Genomic DNA, 17082 nt, shown 5'->3' on the forward strand with positions numbered 1-17082 from the left:
AAAGTTGAAGTTAGGTAGGTGAAGTTTTGAATAACTTAATGTAAAAATCCTTCAAATAAAACTCACAAGTACCGCCTTAAACTCAAAGAGGTGTAAAAATTATAAACACAGGTAATATTCCAGTGGTGCCTGTAGTCTTACTAAACACATTATAAATCCTTAAGATAGTCGTGTAAGCAATACCAACATCAGAATAATTTTAAACAAGTTTTATTATTTTAATGCACTTTACAAGAAAAATATGAAGTTTTCACTAAACAACAGTGTACAATTTGTATACCTAGAAAAAGTGTTTGTCTTTTTTAACAAGCATAACACCTGATAATAATATACTTACTGTACCGCTTCAAATCTTAATAGGATTTTCAATCGTATTACCATGTAAGCGCAAATTGTCAAATGAATTGACAAAATCAACTTTAGACTAAATATCACAGGTTTTGTTAAGCTATCTTTATCATCTTAATAACACTTAAGGTGATTGATATTCACAAACCTACTGAAATAAACAGCTTTGGTGACATTGGTCTGCAAAACTATAAAATAAGAGCATTAAAAGCTATAAATAGTGTACTATAAAGTGAAAAAGTCATGAAAAACTACTTGTATTTTTTCATCACATCTATATAAAGGTTTTAGATGTAAATAAAGTTAACTAACATGTCACTACTTTCAGGAATATACATATCTTTCATACATATGTAAATTATGCTACATAAAGATTTTAAACAATTAGATTTTTATTATTAAAAACGTGTTCATCCTTAGAGGAATTCAATGCCATACCCTTCTTTTATGAAAAAGTCTAATAACTTCTTCAGTAACACAAAGAAGTCTATGTGACAAAGGTAACAAATCGGTAGTTTTAGTATGATGTGAGTCAAGTAAACTAATACAAAAATTATCTATACTATTGATACAAAAAGAAAACCCTTACAAATGCATTTATGTTTCTACTATTTGTTTTAATAGTATTTTTCAGGCTAAAATTAAGTTGGGCTATGTGCAGCTCAAAAAGAGGTGGGCAAAAAAATAAATACTTTTAAATTGACTGAAATTCACTGTTAAATTATTTAAAAACCATTTTAAAGTTAAATACAACGAGATACAAAATAATTCACTTACTTTCTATTTGAGATCATTTCATTAAACTATTTTGTATAAATTAGACTAGACAACTCGGCAGTGACCCTTTATCGTATAAATTGAACAAAACCCTACAGTATTGAACACCATTGGTACTGCAGCAAATGTCTTGCATACCTTAAGACTAAAGTAATGATATATTATTTTTTATGTATTTGAACTTATATGACTAACACATATTTGTACATTGGTGTTCAAATTAAAGCTAGTAAGCAATATTTGCTTACGACAATTTCCCCAATACATAGATTTATCGTTTAAGAGTCAGATAACTCAAGGACTCAACGAAGAAAAGTTAAAATATATTTATGCTATCACTTTAAAAAAACAATATGTAAATATTATGAACACTCTAATATTGTAAATACAAATAATTTGTACTTTTTCAAGTATACTATTTTAATACTAGGTTTTCTTGAACTTCTGGGTGTTTGAAAGCGTTTTGCACAAGACAATTTAAACATTCCATAGGATTATGTCATCTTTCCGCTGTTTGCGTAAAAGTCGCACCCGATGTTAAAAACTCCCCATATGTTAATTTTAAATTCCGCAAGGATTTTTAACATACTCCAGTATCTTCCAAATTTCCACAAGACCTTTTAAAACTACCACAGGATATTCTATTTGCACACAGAGTATTTTCGGTGCTCACAGACTTTTCCAATCCCATACAGAGTGTTTGATTTCCTGCAAATTTCCCGGACGTTCCTGGGTATCCTAGACGTCCCACACTTGTTCCTCCCTGGGGGTCCGGGTTCTGTTTGCGGGTCTCCGGGTACAGCGGCACTCTCCGTCTAAACGTTCATTTATCCAATCCATGTACTTAGCCACCCTGGTGTAGACTCCTGGGTAGTTTGGTCTTGCACATCCTCTACCCCAGGAAACAATACCTGCAAATATAATGAATTCAGATGATGCTCTATTAATTTCAACTTAAACAAAGCTTTGTCCGTGCATTACTTGAAGTCTCAAAGATTTTTACTAATTTTTTACGTTTTATAGCTTTAGGAAGCTTAAACGAGACTTTTTTATTGGGTTTACGGGAGGGTAATTTGTTTGAAATAAACATAAGCGTTTTAAAGGGAAAACGGTCCAACGCTCTGATTTTATTGTTATCTGATATCTCACGTCTATATGTCAGTTTGAGTGTTTGTCGGTAACCCCTAGGATGACAAGTTACGATGCCTACTCCTAAATACGAATCCACATAATATGACATTAATACGTAATGACGTTTACCTCTCATAATATCAGCTTTTTGCAAAAGTTACAAAATACACAATGTACCTTTGTGTATAATGCGATCCTCACAGTTTAATATAAATAAAATAAATAAATACATAAGGTCTTTATTCATGAGCGAATTTCAGTTACAAAACTGTTTTACAAATTGACTCAAGTCAGGACTTAAACTAAATAAAACCTCTTATAACTACGAAACAAAATAAGATTAGTTACAAACTCTTTAGGTGATTCTTAAAACTGTTGTAAGACAGTGCTTTTCGCTTGCAAGGAAGTGCATTGTACTGAGCCGGCCCGAAGTAAGAAAAACCCCTTCTACCAGCATCAAGAACAACCCTTGGTGTGTCAAGCAACAAGTCCTGTCTAGTTCTGCGCTCTCTCACTGCCGACCTCGCTTTCAGTTGACCAGTGTTTTGTGAACGATATATGCATCCTGCTATAACTACGTAATGTCTACCTCTGATGTAGGTAGACAATAATATCATTATATATAGCCTAATACTAAATATAGCACTTCGACCAGGATTACTATGAAGTAATTTCATTGAACTAGATTAAATGTAAAATAAATTGGCTCAGAAGCTAGGAGTTCGCGGGAGATATCACCTAGTCTAAGTAAAAGTGGAAAATTTTTATAAAATCGTAATGGACATTAAAGTTAACCTGAAAATTTTAATATGGCTAAGGAACCTAAAAAAATACGTTAAGTTTCATATTAATATCCCCGTCGCAGCGAATCTACAGACCAATGCGATTTCTATATGTGTGCCTTATTCGATATTTACCAAAAAATTTCCCTTAACATGTCAGAAGTTTTTCCCATTTAAATAAATTTTAAGATTAACGTTTACTTAGGTTTGCTGCTACAGCGGGGAACAGTTTCAGTTCATTTTCTTAAGAATAACATAAATTTAAAAAATATACCATTTTTGGAAATATTCTCCGTGATTGTTAGACATAAAACAACAATTTAAAATACAAAACAATTTGTTTTTTAAGCTCTACACGATGGATATGAAATAAAAATTGGGAATTTATGTAAGGGATTAAATTTAAGTATAAATGAAAACTGCCACTTACTACAATGTCTATGAGCCTTTTTAACAATTTTCGTAGTAAAGCATTTCACATTACAAACCCCTTCCTTAAATCGATAACTTACGAATTTCGCCTCGCGATGATAACTAACTACACATTAAAATCATTTTATACAAGTCTAAATTTACATTGACCGCCACAAAGGGTTAGAATAAAAATAGTTTTGTTTGCTGACGTAGAAACCAGTGTAAACCGGATTGTGGTTTTGTAACAGTTTACAGATACAGCTTTTATCCTTTGTCCGATATTTGTGACAGCTCTATTTCGCATACAAAATAGAACAGGGAAAAACAATGATACTCGTTCGAGTTTATTTTTTTACAAAATGAAATACGTGCATGTGTACATGGATCCAGCGTAAAATTTGTGGTGCTGGATTTATGTATTGTTTTATTTAATAATACTAGAGTGATTGATAAAGTTTTCTATGTTTTCTAGAAAAAGTAAAACTTACCAATTACTTCTGTAACATTGTTGGCGTCCAACGCATGGAGAGGTCCTCCGCTGTCGCCCTGCAGAAAAAAGCCCTTTATTAATATTAAGTTGGTTTGGAAATTACCTATTGTACATATTTCCTATGAATAATCATTCAGAAATTTAAATCTTATTTAGTCATTATATTCTGTCGTTTAAATTGTCAAACTAGTACTTTGCTTGGCCAATTAATGATAAAGAATTATTTATCATCAAAGTTGTAGTCTTAAACTAAGTAGAAACTTAAGACTTAGTTTATCTTTATTTAATTTATTTTGAAGTATTTAATCGTATGGCAATCATTGGATCCTTCCTCATACAACTCAAGTACATTTTTTATGTAATAACTTCATAAACTTCACTGTACAGCATTTTCACACGTAGTCGTAGGCCTATTCTCATTTTAGTGAATTGTCTAATAGTTTTGCTCAGTCAAAACATTATGTGTGTTAATAAGTTTGTTGAAACTATTATTTAAATTAGTAAACAGGACACTTAATATCATATTTAATATTTAAATATTAAAATATTCTTTTCAATTGAATGCGTACGCTTGCAATTATTGCCATGTGAGGTTATTTTGTAAAAAAAGTTTCAAACCTTTTTACCAGAAATATTTTTGTTTAAACTACGTATTGAGCTTTTACCACCTTGAAAGGGGTATGATGAACAAATTAGTGAATTTGTAATACAATCAATATGTTTGGAACCAAATAATAATTCAAACGAAAGTTTAACACATTAAATTAAATTCTAACAAACATCACTGATAGGCAAATTTCTATTGAGTAAGTAGTGGGCGCTGCAGTGGGCTGCACACGAGAGAAATGTTTACGAGGAAAAATTTCTCGTGTGCAGCAAAGTCAGTTTGCACTCGTGTTACACATTATATTTTTCCTACAGTAACTATAAATCATATACATAATTAGTCTTTCAAACACTGTACAACATATGTTTACGTTAAGTTAAAACCAAACATTGAACGAACTGGGAAACGCTGCACCAGCTGTCGCAGTCGTAATATCCTTAAAAGTGTTGCCAACCTTTTTCTAAGCTTACACAGATTACGTGCATAATAAAAGCATGCTCTTTTGTGTTGTTTGGTTGGCATACTGGTGTGCGGAAAAAACCGTTTGTCAAAAAAGTGTGAGGCAAAAAGTAAGTAAATGCAGCAATTAGCAACTTTATGTACTATAATCAGTGCAAGGAAGCCCACTTTGTCAGGTGACTAGGAAAAAGTTGTTGAAGTATTTAAGTTGTGTTTGTAAATTTAATAACATATAGCATACAATGCTGACCAAGAAGTTTTTCAAAAATGTGCCATATGTAGTTTACAATGATCATAGATTTATTTCAATAAACCTCTGTAAATTCATATGATATTATCTATAAGCTAACCATCTTGGACGTTTCACGATCTCTTAGACTATTCTATTGTTGATTGTAAATTCTAAAAAAATAATTTCATACCTGACAAGCATCTTTCTTGCCCTCAGGATATCCGGCACAGATCATGTTATCCGTAATCTTGGTCCTGGGATAGCCTTTACCTCTGCACTCCTCCAGGGGGATGATAGGAACAGCTACCTTCTGCAGGGAGTCGGAGGTTTTCTTGCGCTCGGCCAGTCTTCCCCATCCCGCGACAGTGGCTGCTCTGCCGATGTAGTCCTCCTCATCTGGTACAAGAGCGAGTCATATTACTGTGTCATAAATATAACAGATAAATATGGTATTGAGAAAATATTAAATGAGTGGTGTCTAGGGCAAAGTAGAACATCGCTCCCCTCGCCATCATATTACAACGCTTATGGTGGAGGAAGACCCTGTGCCCTGTGCTCGCCACTCTTCCTTGCTCGTCACAATTTATCATTATATTTCTGTCCCAACATACTAGAGTTGAAAGCACGATCGTCCCATAAGCAAGTTTTCTCCGTACCATGCTTCTCTGTGGTAATATGAATTCTAACCGGAATGTAAAAGAGACTTTGTGAAATAACTATTCAGATAAACATGGAGTCTACTGTAACTTATAGGGTACTGTAACTTCGTGGTATTATACAGGGTATTTTTTACGCAAAACAATTTACAATTTAGATTAACTGGACGCCCTGCTTCCTTTACCTTATTTACGATCAGGTTATATGCATTTTAGTCTTTTATCTACACAGTTTAGCGTCGTTAGGAATTTATTGTGATTAAGACTATAGGTTTTCACAACCTCAAAGAGTATGCATTATAGAGGAATACATTAAAAGTAAATTAGCCGTTTTTTTTTGTTTTTTTTAAGAAATGAATGCAATTCAGTATTCTATAGTCAATGATACAATCAAAAAAGTATTTGTAACATTTCAGTTTTGTAAAAGTATTCAAATGACGATCACAACAAATACTACTTTGTTAAATTAATCCCTATGATAGAATTTCAGACTTTTAAACTGCATTTAATGTGCAGGTGCATTTTTACAACTTAAATTTTCAACGTTGTCAGAAGTTTTGTTCAGTTTCAGCTTTGGAAGTAAAATAATTATTAACGGAAAAAGAATGATACAGAGTAAACAAAAAAAAAACAATGAAAAATTGTATGAGAATGCTCTGAAGAAATATTTGTGAATAAAGGAAACGTTCCATTAGTAGTGATTTGAAGATTTAAATATAAGAAATATTCCTCATCCCATCGAATTCCACATTTTTCCTTCTTTTTAAATACCGTACTTCTAAAAAGATATGCTACACTAACCTACCATCTTAGTACTGCATAAAACCTCAACTCATAACTCCAAAATCTTCCATTTTGTAAAATTCAACACCCAAAAACTTTTACAACTAAATTGATCCGCAATCCAAACCATGTTGAGGTTTAAAACAATATTGGCTCATTCACAAATTACCACATTCGATTCGCTTTGATAGGGTTGACCGAGGAGATATTTTTCAGCCGATTAAATTCATAAAGGAATCAGCTGACAATGAGGGTGTGTGAGGACCTAGCCCTGTCGATGCCGCTGACAATCTGTTATTATGGCAGACGGAGAAATATTACACGACCCTTTGAAGTGAGCCAGTCATGTGAACTGATGTACTAGCCAACCGTTTGCCGTCCAATATGGCCGCAACCACTTTTACATAACCCTGTTTAAGCTTGTATTACTTCCCTCCACACCATTTCCATTTAGTTAACCCCATGTACTCTGTCACCGCATGTACTGCAATGTGTTTTGTTTTGGACATACTAGGCTTAATTGTGGATAATACGAAATTATATTGGCCAGTCGTGTAAATTGTAGTACTGAGTATAACACTGTGTACTGTATAACAGTGTTGTAATGCTTAGGAATTCAGTAGTATCATACACAGAATATTCTTTGTATATTCAATTGTGAATGGTAGTATTAGAATCCTCATCCCATTATAAATTTTGAAGCTTGTTTTTCGTGTCTAGTTCATTTACGTCCACACTGTTCTCTGGGGTAGATGAAATTTTGATTCTATTATTTTAGGGTTATTTTCATGATTTGTGCTTTACTATTTGGTTATACAACTAAGAGACCAGCTATTGTTTATGATTATATAGTTTTATTTGGTTAAATGAGATTTTAAATCACTGAAATAGCATGAAACGAATTGTAAACAAAACACGACCTCAGCAGTTGGACGTACAGAACTAACAATAAAATTGGCTTAGGGAGTATGTTTTATTAATGGTAGTATTAAATTGTCTTTGGGATTGTTACTAACATTTTCCATGATGATATTGATCCAGCTGATCATAATCTAAACAATTATTTTCTTCATAATGGTAACATGGGAACTTAAAAAGCCACTGGGCAGAACCCAAAAATTTAAGGTCAGTTTGCAAATCTACACGACACGCTCTTTCCAATGAGATGTCAATAGTCAAAATTGGTTAAGAATTGGTGGAGGAGTTCAAAGGACAAATTTTGTGTTGGTGTATTCATTATATCTAACAAAAAACCACTAAGGGGTAACACTTTCCCCGCCAAGTCAGCAATCCAAAAAAGATAATAAATCATCACTTTTTCCGCCAAGAAAAACAATGTAATGTATGTAAGTTTGGCAACTTGGCGGCAGACTTTTGCTTGGTTTTTTCATTGAAGTTACGTTCGTGGATAATTTCACAAATCAACTTCTCTAATTAATTAGTCCAAGTAAGTATAATAATTTCGAGGTAATCAGTAAATATAAAACCATCACTATTACGAGTTTATGAAATGTGGCACAAATAAGGTCAAATTTTGTAAAATAAGCTCTCACCTAGCAATGTACTAATGGGAGAGATACTTGCTCAATGAAACTAGTTTTATGGTATTTTTTTTAGTGATCGAGCAAAAGTCTGCCACCAAGTTGCCAAACTTACATACATTACATTGTTTTTCTTGGCGGAAAAAGTAATGATTTATTATCTTTTTTGGATTGCTGACTTGGCGGGGAAAGTGTTACCACTTAGTGGTTTTTTTGTTAGATTTTATTTATTTTTGTTGAAAATTAACAGTTAAAATAAAAATCCTCCTTTCTCAGATATATAGACCACGGCACAACTACATCTCATTTAATTTCAATAATATTGTTTGTGTAGAACTAAATTCTACATTTTTGGTCTTATCTGCTTTAAACCGATTAAAAACTTTTTGGCACACGTACCAAAATTACTATTTAACAAACCCCCTGGGCTTAAACTCAGTTTCAAATTGCATCAATGGTCATCTTGAACAACATGAAATGCGTTGGTGTTACATAAGTGTTCTGATAATTAAACCCGTACATCTAAAGACTAGTGTAAATTGAGCCCTTATTAGAGAAGTAAAAATGTAATCAAACAGATTAAGCTTGTTAGAAATAACATAAACAAAACAAATATTGAAAAACTCATCTATCCTAAATTTACATATTACTTTTTAATTGCTTGTTTAACATTCATAGAGTGATTTTCCCGATTGTTTTATTTGTTTTAGTGTATCAAAACATAAAACAAACCTTAGTACTAGTACTAAGTTTCAAGTTCCTAGGTTACATATGTTTTAATAAGTATTATTAAACTGTTAAAAATGACGAGCTGCTGTACCAGTGTACCATCGGCACACTGCATTTTCAATGGAAAGTATCGGGGAATATCACTGCTCTAAGTAATTTTACGTAGTAAGTAGTTCAAATCATTCGGTATACCTGAAAAAAATACTTTATAAAAGTTTTAAAATAATTTTCAGCTGTTCCTATGAATTTCTCTAACATTTAAATTAAATGGGATTTAATCGCAGCTGGTCTTTCTTTTGTTTTTATTTTAATCCCATGATATTTAAATGGGCCAAAATCGTACTTAGAGGGCTTGCCAAGGGTTAATAGGTCAACGCACCGACTTGAGACCCTCAAAAGGCACATCTACAACATTAAAATTGAGCCAGTGGTTTGGGCTGTAGGTCCGTCAACATTCAAGGAGAAGAAGGAGAACACGGAAAATTTGTGAATTTTCAAACTAGTTTTTCTGGCTCAAACAACCGTTTTTTAAATTCTTTTTTTTTATTTTGTTGAGAATGAGTGCCCCTATCCAGTAGATGAATAATTATTTTAATAGCTTTTGTTTCTTCAGAGCTATAGACGAGTAAAAAAGCCACTTTGTCACGTCATGTATATATACACTGCAGCAGCTGTGTACCGCTGGGGGACTTGGCGGGGCGGAACGCTGCCGCGTTCCTTAATAGATTTAGTCCAAAACTAGATTGAACGGTGATCAAAGGAACCTCAAAGGAAATGTGTTGTTGAACAAATAATTTTATGGTCCTACATTTATGTCATTGAAAGTAACTGGTTTAATATTATCATATCATGATCATTCATAAATTAAATTAAGAGCCCTACAATACATACATTAACATTGAAATAGGGAAAGTCCTTCTAAAGAATTATCCAGCATTGCTAATAAAAGGGTAACCTTGCATAAGGCCTACATTTTTGTGGGGAAATAATTTTTCAAAGCAAAATACTTATTGACTTATTTCAATTTGTTTTTAACATGCTTAAAATTGTCCGACTATTCTGATGTGATAAACATTGTGCTATAAAGGGGACTCATTTTACAATTCTATCATATTATTCGTAGAAAAACAGAGGCACATTACTGCAAACATGATTGCTGATGTGGGCTTGTTACTATCCAAAGTTGACCTATCAAGCTACGACCCATAGTTCACTAATTCACCTGTAAGTGGCAGACACGCCGGTTTGATGGCATTGTCACTGAAAGTCACTGGTTTGTCCAACTCCAGCACAGCTATGTCGTGGTTGAAGGTGGCCAATGAGAACTGCTTGTGAGGAGTCATCTTGACAACACGACGAATCTGTGCTGTGTCGTTGTCGGATCTGTTGTGTTCTCCTACGGTCACCTTCACGTGCTCCTTCCTTATCCTGTAATAAACTTCCTGTGAAAAACATCTAAATATTTCCAGTTTAAAGCAGTGTTATTTCTTGTTTTAATTGTTTACTTTTCATCTGGAGCCAAACATATCACGGCATTTCAACTTTGCTGTACAATAAATCTGTGATTACCAAAAGTAAAGTAATAACTTTCCGGCATTAATCTTAATACTTGGATAACAAACTTTTCAAGCAACGCCAACTTCAAATAGAAAATACATCTTAAATATTGATGTAAAAACAATCATTTGGCTTAGTTCTTAGCAGGATTTAAGTTATCTCACCAACCTTTTTGTACAACAGTATTCCTTACCAATGTGTATTTGATGTATTCTCAAACTTTATTTTTCCTGTGCTACAGCAGGCACATAAATGTTTTTAATATTATGCTAGAATAAAACAATTAAATTATAACTGCTTTATAATACTTGTAAAAGTGATAATTTTAAATTTCTCAAGAATAAAAATGCATGTATTGATATGTTTTATGTACTATAGAAAATAAATCCATTTCTCTCAAAGTTGTGTGGGTATTTCGCAAATGGAATCAACCCCATACTAAGTCAATACAAATTTGGTTATTTTAATTTTCATCAGAAGGATACGCTGCAAAAATTAACTGTAACTCAAGTAGGAAATAAGAATGAGTGAGGGATAAATGTAGGGAGTTTTATATTTGGTTATGATTAAAGATCAACAAAAAGTAGCTATTAAACATAAATAATAAACATAATAAACATAAGTCCATCAATTTTAGTTGATATAGAATAGGGTTGACTGTGTTATCTTGAAGGTTATAACAAATAAAAGATAACTTCTAAAACTAATTATTATTAAGTAGTTTTAGAAGTCCTCTTAACACCAAGTAAAAATAACCATTTTCAGCTTTGCAAAATAATAATTAATAATGATTATGTATAACAGAAATGTATATCATCAACCTACACAAGAGAAAATCAATTTGTTAAACCAGATCGAAAGTTAGCTCTGGCGCGAAGTTGCAAACAAATCCAAGTTATAAGGCAAAGTGTTGATGGATTCAATAATGAGAGACGAATGAACAGCTGATTAGTTCGGTAACAATGTAATTACAAACATCAGCTGATCAACTGACTGCCGGTGACAGAGCAACTATTGTTCAGCGTGCGTTGTTGCGCATTGAACGATCTTTCTGTTTCAGGGAGTATGGGGAACAAACCGCATGAACAAGAACTTTGCGGTTAATGCGCTTAGAGTTCAATATTGAACACTGTACCGCACGTGTGAAACATTTGCTTAGCTTCAGGTTTATCATATAGATTCATGTACCCTATTGAAGAAATGTTTTGACGCAATAGTTTATTTTAAAATATTTATTACAACAACATTATTCTGTAAAAGTAAAAACACAATTCAATGGGATTTTAGCTTGATTCATCAAAGTTGTTAGCGTAAGAAAAATAACTGAGGAAGATGGGGAGCTTGATGTATTTTTAAAATATACTGTTTTACTATAGTGAAAAAAATACATATATTTGTACTGCAATGAAAAAATGTACAAGGAATACTAATATTCATAAAACTTTAACTTACAAATCCAAACTGGTTGGACTTAAATCAAAACAATGCCTTAAATCTTTTCTTGTCAATTTATTGGTAGTCCTAAATAATTCTATTCCATTTGATAGTACTTTTCCATACAATAATGGTTACCGTATCAAATCATTTATGTCATTTACAAGCAAGCAATTTTAATAACGGCTCTAATGATTTACGATTCATGATATTGCGTTCATGATGTAGAAAGGCACACGGATACCAGAACAGAAACGTATTGGACAATAAACACAAACAAATAACGTCACTGGCCCGAAATTAAACATATTTTTGTACAATTATTTAAAGAGAACTGTCGAAAAGCGTTCATCCATATGTCAATGTTATTTATAAGTATACGATTCGGACCCAATAACGTAATTTGTTTATGTTTATGATCCATACCGTTTCTGTTCTAATATCAGAAAGAAACAAAAATAAAGAACGATGCCAAATAAATACGAGAACACGAATCGGCCTATATTGGAACAGCTGTTTTATTTCATAATCTCATCAAATACGATTGAACAATATTTCTTTGGTCTTCTCTGACTAGGTTGAGGTATCAGTAGTTGATTGGCAAGGTTTAGTGTAAAAATAATAGTATATTTCATCATGGGCGTAAATAGCTCTTTTTGGCATGAGCTCAAGTTTAAAATTCGCGGGGGTTTGAAAGACACGATTTCTCGTTTGATTACCTACATTTTTAGTCATATTGCACAATTCCGCTAATTAAATTACATAACCTTTTAAAAGGACTCCCAAGTTTTTATCAATTTTGATTCTGTGAACAAACGGCTGCTTGCTAATCTAGGCCTATTGCATCATTTCATGTATTATTATTGTATTCGTGTTTATCTTCACGATATGTCAATAGTTTTCTTTTTTAGTTTCTAGGCTTTCGGTGCAATAAACTGTTTCTCAGTTTCATTCATATTCTTACATTTAAGGTAAACACTTTCCAGTCGACAACAATGCAACAATGGACTACAAAATCATTTAAAACCATCGATAAACCTAATTGCATCACCGTTGTATCGAAGTTAGCATAATGTAATGACGTCACCAACTCCATCAGATTTTTACTTCCTAGGGATTTTAGCTTCATAGGGAGAAATAGAGATACTTTAGACATACAACGCATGTATTGAAAACATCCGTTCTTGCTGCATTATGACGTAAAATACTATAGGTCCACTTATTAACGTTTAAACATAATTGACGTGGCTTAATTATTTTTCTAAAATAGAAGTACACTGTTACTCACTGTTGTGTGCAGTGTGCTGCTGTCAGGACATGTTTAGACGTAATCAGAGTTCCTCCGCAGTAGAACTTGTCTCTATAAGACAACAGAACTATCCAGGGAAACTCGTGAGATTCGGCCTCCTCTCCCCCGACTATCCTCATCTTGCGGCCGTACTGCCCACACACTAAACACAAGCCAATGGACATTAAACATAAACTGTTATGCAAGCAAATAATATACCACACAATATAATCTCTACGATCAGAAATACAAAATGCCCCGCCACAGAAAATCTTTGGACTGAAAAATGACTATCCATTTACTTCGTAGGATTTTCTTTAAAAGGTTCCCTTGAACTTGGCTGATTTATTCCCTACTCAAATAACATTCAGGCACATGAGTACGCAGGTTTGCTGATACAGGGATGGTGATAAAGTGTGCTTTTATTGAAATGTCAATTTTCAGTGGCCTACAGTTGTAGTCGAAACTTTAATGTACCGTTTCAACAATGTTCGTTCGTGGTTTCTTGTTAAATGTTTTGACGACCTCGATATGAGGGAAAACTAATTGATATTCTTGTCGAGGATCTGAAGAAGGAGACATAGTCGCTTAAGCGATCGTAATACACCCTAGAGGAAAGGAGTCACAAGATGAAATTAAGGTAAATTAGCCTCTTATTATATGGTAAGTGAATTGAGACAACACAAAAATGAAACTATGTATAATAACTTAAATGGGTGGTGTTTTCGGCCTCTGGTGGATATCAAAAGAAAAAGTAAATCGGTCCGGGCCTAGGTACTTAAATATTTTTTCCGTTGTTCATAAACCTGCAATAATCTTAAAGAAAATATCTTTTGCGTTTTTAAAATGCCAGTAAAATGTAGTTTTCTAATGATTTTACACAATAGATAAGCTGGTATAAGAAGTTATATTTGGCACTACTCACCACAGTCACAAGAATTGTTGACAACATTATCTTGTATATCGGTCACAGGTTGAGGGGGTATGACCTAGAAATTGAAAACTTCCATTAATATAAACACACAAAAAAAATCAAATTATACTTGTACAACTTAGTTTTTTAAATCAAAATCGTCGTAGTTGTTGTGAGCCACCGACGGATTGCACTGATCAAAATTACTAATTTCTCCCAAATACACGGACATTTTAACAAAGTCAAATTAATGGAACAATTTATGGTGAGCTACAGTATAGCAACTGTTATGACCCATCAACTTGGTAGCAATAAGGCAGAAACTAGAAATATGATTTTAGACTCTAGTGCATTATGACTGGCTCAGATAACTCATCGATCTCTATTATAGAGATTGATGATATAACTATGTTTTTTAAATAAAAAATTGGCGACAGCTGTTCCATATAGATGGGATGTCTACATCAGTATCCAATTGTCAATGGTTTGACTTCATTTTCAAGTTGTTAAAGTGAGGTAGTAGGAAAGTCTGAACACTTTTCTCCATCGAAGAACTGTCTCGATGGCTAATATACATGAGGAAGTATACTTTGCCTCTGATTTGCTTTCCTATTGTAACATTCGCATCATGAACAATCATTACCTGGCATATGTTTACCAAGGATAACAGAGGTAAAGGTTTTGACCTTTAGCTAGTAGTCGTCGGAGCCACTATAAAACTCCAATAAATAATCGGATACATTTAAGAGGAAAGAGTTCTTAAACACTAGAAACATTGTTTGTTTTTCAGATAAAAAATAGAAAGACCTACTGTATAGCATTTGATGGGTCCCAAACCGTCAGATGTAGCTTTATGACTGAGATTTAGCTAATAAGCTATATATATCGCGAAAAAAGACATAGGTTCCGCACTCTAAAGGCAAAACCAGTAGTGCAAATTGTTATGTTCATTTCTCGTTTTAATATACATCTATAGGAATTTGTTAAGGGTTCATCTTGTTGCAAAGGTGATTTCTCACTTATTATTGGCCAGCTAACTATTAGATCGAAAAAAAACCAATTAATCAGATACCTACTTATGTTTTGGGAACATTTTCCCGAATATGGTATCAAATATTCATTACTGATTGCAGGAGTCTTTGGCTGATAAATGTAAATGATACATAAGGTGATTCAGACTCTAATAGGCAATACTACTACATTAAAATCCGTATTATATACTACCGATTGAGATGGGAACGTGCGTATTTCAACCCAAATATGTGTGCGGAATAAAGTGAGCCTTGTGTATCTTTGTCAATAAGACCAGCTGTTTCATTAGTCAGGACGGATAATTAAAGTAACAGCTTGGTGATTTTTCACCATATTTCTTTTTTTAAGTTAAATGGTCTTTTACGTGTAATTTCCCCTTGTACATAAATAAGTCTTAGCTATGCAGCAAGGGGTGAGCCGGTGTACACGAATAAACTATTCTGATAAAATTCGTGGACGTGAACCCACGACATTGTGCCTTGGTCACCAATTTACTAAAATTGTATATTGTAATAATGAATAAAGATTGTCTTAAATTTAAAATGCACTTATCTCTACGCTAAGTTAAAACTGTACACCACAACAAAGATTATGTATTATCCTGGTTTTACAATTGTATGCAGCTTCCCTGCCACTTCATACAGCAATTACACAACCCGTCCGATCGGAACACGATTGTAGTGACAAGTGCCATCTCGGATTAGTGAGGTTTTTGATCACTGACATTTACAAGCCTTGTAAGTGAAAAGTAAAAGCTTTGAAGCTTCCTACTGCGGTTGGTTTTGTTTTCATAGAGATGTTTGAATAAAGCATGCGTTTAGTTATTACTATAAACTTACTTATGTTTGAAACATGTAGTAGATGGATAAAGATAATGATTTGAAACAATTTTCTTAAAAATACAAAATTGTTAATGAACTGTAGGTAAAGAATCAGTTTCAATTATAAAGAATGTTCTTCAGATAGACTTTGTTAAACATATTATGTTGGTGTAAGTGATGTGTTTACACTATGTGTTTCACTGTCACCGATAATCTGCCATGCTTGTATAAAAGAGTTCAAAAGAATATTTGAAACATTAAAGGAACCTATTTCAGTACAAACATTAATTTTAATGATCAAACTGACAAATAAAAAAATTTTTCTCATACATTCTCACAATATTTAATTAAATTAAGATCAACAATATTCCAAACTGAAATTATTAAAATATTGTACAAGTTCCAAAATTATCAAAACAAACCCAACCCCGGATACTCCTGTAAACTTTGGGAAACATGACTTCGGTAGTTACATTGATATATAATGGATATTAATATAATATATGTGTGACAAAATTAGAGGAAAATATTTTCAGCAGTGAGATGAATCTTTGAACAATATCAACAATATTATACGTACTAACTACAAAGTTTTGTGATTTAAATCAAGCAAAAATAATGCCAACACTTGTATAAAACATAAGTATTCTACAACACTATCACTAATTAATTGTTTACCCCCTCATTTAGTAACATCAACTACAAAACCACACTAAACACATCTCGCCACTATCCCTCCACTAACACACCTGCACTGCCAGGAGATGCCCCAGCACCGAGAGGACGCCGAGGAGGCCGAGATGACCAGAGGTTGTGGAGGTGACAAGCATGGCGACGCCGGAGACACAAACGTTGACGTCGCGGCGCGGTGATATATAAACGACGCCACACCAAACCTTGGACCAGCCTTGTCTATATGGGTCGGAGTGTACACCCGTCCCCGTGTTGCAACTCCGTCACCATTAGCATTGCAGATGCACCAACATGCGACGTGCCCCCACCTTTGGTCGTCACTTGTCATCATTTAGTAGTTGCAAGTGATAGCTAGGTCTTTCCTGGTAAAGGCTAGTCAATATTGTAGTTGGTCA

At 33.4% G+C, this 17082-nt stretch overlaps 1 protein-coding gene across 1 annotated transcript; it reads right to left on the reverse strand.

Annotated features, from left to right (window-relative positions):
• Window positions 1-1533: 1533 nt before the first annotated feature.
• On the reverse strand, window positions 1534-16868 carry LOC128988602 (trypsin-1-like). Its single transcript, XM_054410024.1, has 7 exons — window positions 16744-16868; window positions 14154-14217; window positions 13229-13391; window positions 10172-10377; window positions 5431-5636; window positions 3941-3998; window positions 1534-2036 (listed from the first exon to the last, which is right to left on the reverse strand). Exons 1-7 carry the CDS (start codon window positions 16822-16824, stop codon window positions 1864-1866), a joined length of 951 nt encoding a protein of 316 aa, XP_054265999.1. The 5' UTR covers window positions 16825-16868; the 3' UTR covers window positions 1534-1863.
• Between the last annotated feature and the right edge of the window lie 214 nt (window positions 16869-17082).

Source organism: Macrosteles quadrilineatus, unplaced genomic scaffold (assembly GCF_028750875.1).
Source record: "Macrosteles quadrilineatus isolate MER2022 unplaced genomic scaffold, UCM_ALF_1.0 Scaffold_3__2_contigs__length_128488019, whole genome shotgun sequence".
NCBI lineage: Eukaryota > Metazoa > Arthropoda > Insecta > Hemiptera > Cicadellidae > Macrosteles > Macrosteles quadrilineatus.

Bases quoted from the DNA above. Each gene is read 5' to 3' on its own strand.
- LOC128988602 (XM_054410024.1), bottom strand. From the start codon at position 16,824: ATGCTTGTCACCTCCACAACCTCTGGTCATCTCGGCCTCCTCGGCGTC. The intron at 14,218-16,743 runs GTGTGTTAGTGG...TTCAATTTCTAG, and splicing joins GGCATCTCCTGGCAGTGCAG to GTCATACCCCCTCAACCTGT. The intron at 2,037-3,940 runs GTAAGTTTTACT...TTATATTTGCAG, and splicing joins CAATGTTACAGAAGTAATTG to GTATTGTTTCCTGGGGTAGA.